We start from the raw sequence: 2,890 nt of genomic DNA, 5'->3' as shown, positions 1-2,890 counted from the left end.
AGCTTATGGTCTGTACCTAGACTAGCCTGCGCCGTTTGAACGACGCACAAGAGCATCCTGAACAATCAGGCATGGGATTCATTTTAGATACTTTGAACAGTGAAAGTCTCTTCTGAAAATGGTGCACTCTTAAACATCTCTAAACAAACCACTTAGTTTTGCAGTCTTGAATGTTTTTTGAGGATTTGTGCAAGGTTTCTTTGAGAATTCAGATTTCCAGCTGCTGATCAGCTGCAAGCCTTTGTAAGTTCTTTTATTATGCTATTGACAAACTTTTTCTGCAGCATTTGTTCTCTCTCAAAACATAATATTCTACAATAGGAAACAAAAACCTCTGCCTCTCTTCTCTGCCACTGTGATCTGTTCCCTGCATTTAATTTCTAAAAATTGCTGCTATTTTTTTTTTTTTTTTTCCTGAGAGGGAGGGAGACTCCAAGGCTGCTTAAATGACATATGGATAGTTAAAAAATAATTGTACTGACAACCGCCAGGTAGTTTTGAGTGCAATGACAAATAAACCATCTCATAGATCATAGAATCATGGAATAGTTAGGGTTGGAAAGGACCTTAAGATCATCTAGTTCCAACCCCTCTGCCATGGGCAGGGATACCTCACGCTATACCGTGTTGCCCAAGACTCTGTCCAACCTGGCCTTAAACACTGCCAGGGATGGAGCATTTACCGCTTCTATGGGCAACCTGTTCCAGTGCTGAAGAATCATGATAGCTGAATAAAGAAAATGAATTGCTACTTGCATAGGTCATACATCTGAAAAATGAGGAAAAAGAGTTTGTTCCCTGGATTCCTAAATAGGAGCATGGCTACAAGTTCTAAAAGAATAAGGTGGTTTCCAGTATTGTCAGAGACTCCTATTTGGTTGTGTCTGGAAATGATGTCATGTACTGACCTGCTAGATTGTGTGTGTTTGGCCACAATTCTAAAAATTATGGTACTATTTCACAGTGATTTATTAGATCTGCACGTAATAAGGAAAGCATCTCTCAGAAAAGATTTTAAAGTTTGGCTTTGTTACAGGTCAGAATCTCTTCCCGCATTTAACTCTAAAATACTATTTTTATGATATGTGAAAAATTCCAAGTGGTTAGAAAATTATGTTGATTTTTCTTTTTTTTTCTTTTCTTTTTTGTTTTTTAATATATGAACTACCCAAGCATAAAGTAGTCATTCTTGAATTAGCATACAAAGTAACCTTTCTAAGTAGGAGTTTACTGAATACTTTAAGCTTTTATTAATCTTTAACTTTTTTCTACACCTCCCCTGCCCCAGGATGCCTTTGAGATAATGGCTGAAAATTATGAGTTCAAAGAAAATGAAATATTCTGTCTGGAATTTCTGAGGGCAGCTTCTGTGCTGAAATTTCTTCCATTTCCAGTAACCAGAATGAAAGATATACAAGGGTTACCCTGCATGGGAGACAGAGTCAGAGATGTCATCGAGGTAATGTACCTCTGAATTATCTGTCAATTGATTCTTTTACAGATCTAGTTTATCTAGTTTTAGAGGTCACAGAGTTCAGCATTGATATCTGTGTGTATTTACACAACCTACTGTGTCTCCTGCAATAACATAGTGTCTGTGTTACTGAGAACTCGATTTCTGGAAACCTTTTGTAGTAACATAATGTTCTGTCATGGAACTCCTGCCCTTAGGAATAAAGATAACTAATGAATAAATACAAATTAATAAATAATGCAGTACCATCTTTGTATGTAATTTTTAAAGGCTTACTCTGATTTGAATGTGTCAGGTTAACTGGTAATAGTTTTGTTCATATGAATTCTGCCATTGGCAACATCATTTTGCTCACCTGAATGCTTTATTAGAAATACTATTTTTGCAAAACTGATAAATATTTTAGTACTTTAATGTTAAATCCTACCTTGCTATGAGTTATAGTAGAGCCTTTTATGTAGGTGATGGGTGAACTTTCACATTCTTACTGGAGCTTTGAGTATTCCCTGCATTTTTCTTTAATTCTTAGCCTTTTCAGATCCCACACCCCAGTTCTGTTATTTCAGCAGGCAGCTGATCAGGGGATCTCAGCTGTCTGGAGAGGGCATTACTGAGTGTTGTGATTCACCCTGGCTCCTCGTTTGCATCACTTCAGCAGAGCTTCTGAAGTGCTTTTTGTACCTACCACCTAGAGACTGGGAATTCAATTATGATGCCACAGAAAATGTTATGATTTGGGGGGGGGGTTATTGGCTTTTTTGTTTTTGGTTTTTTTTTTTTCTTTCAAAGGCTGAAAGAACTGTATGCACAACAAAAAAGGTATCTGTCCTTACAATGATCTTTTAAGAGAAGTAAATTCAACAAAATAATGAAATCTAATTTTCAGGACAACTCATTGATGGCTCATGATAACTAACTGCTTTCTAGCTGTGAATTTATGACTAAATAAGTCCTGTGAAATATATCCCATGGTGCCAGTTTACTTCATCCTTGAGTAAGTTTATAAGTAAATAAGTACTGTGAAATTTATTTTATGGTTCCAGTTTCTCCTCCATCCTTCAGTAATTGCATTAGGATTTTATCATAATGGAATAAAACAATATGTTTATTAAGGATGCTCTTTATGTTTGTACAGGTTGATAAGATTTTCTTTTAGATTATTTTACTAAGTCTTATTGTAATCTTGATTTTTATTTTTTTTTTAAATAATGTCTTTGTTTAGGAAATTATTGAAGAAGGAGAGAGTTCTAGAGCTAAAGAAGTGTTAAATGATGAACGATACCAGTCATTTAAGGTAAATCTTCTAAAATTTATTGCTGTTTAAAATTTTCCTCCCATTAGTAGAGCTTAGACATAACCATTAATGTTATTACAGAGGAACATATAATATCAAGTATAAAGAAAGAAAGGTCTTGA

The 2,890-nt window shown here is 35.1% G+C and overlaps 1 protein-coding gene across 1 annotated transcript in view; it reads left to right on the top strand.

Annotated features, from left to right (window-relative positions):
- Positions 1 to 597: 597 nt before the first annotated feature.
- DNTT (DNA nucleotidylexotransferase) overlaps positions 598 to 2,890 on the top strand; it is a 68,784-nt gene continuing 66,491 nt past the window's right edge. Inside the window, exons 1-3 of the mRNA XM_010020339.1 lie at positions 598 to 624; positions 1,289 to 1,459; positions 2,697 to 2,768. Of these exons, the coding sequence (XP_010018641.1) occupies positions 598 to 624; positions 1,289 to 1,459; positions 2,697 to 2,768 (270 nt within the window). The remainder of the gene's footprint in view (positions 625 to 1,288; positions 1,460 to 2,696; positions 2,769 to 2,890) is intronic.

The sequence above is a fragment of the Nestor notabilis genome, unplaced genomic scaffold (genome assembly GCF_000696875.1).
Source record: "Nestor notabilis isolate BGI_N333 unplaced genomic scaffold, ASM69687v1 scaffold4948, whole genome shotgun sequence".
Classification (NCBI taxonomy): domain Eukaryota; kingdom Metazoa; phylum Chordata; class Aves; order Psittaciformes; family Psittacidae; genus Nestor; species Nestor notabilis.
This window is presented reverse-complemented; position numbering and strand designations above follow the sequence as displayed.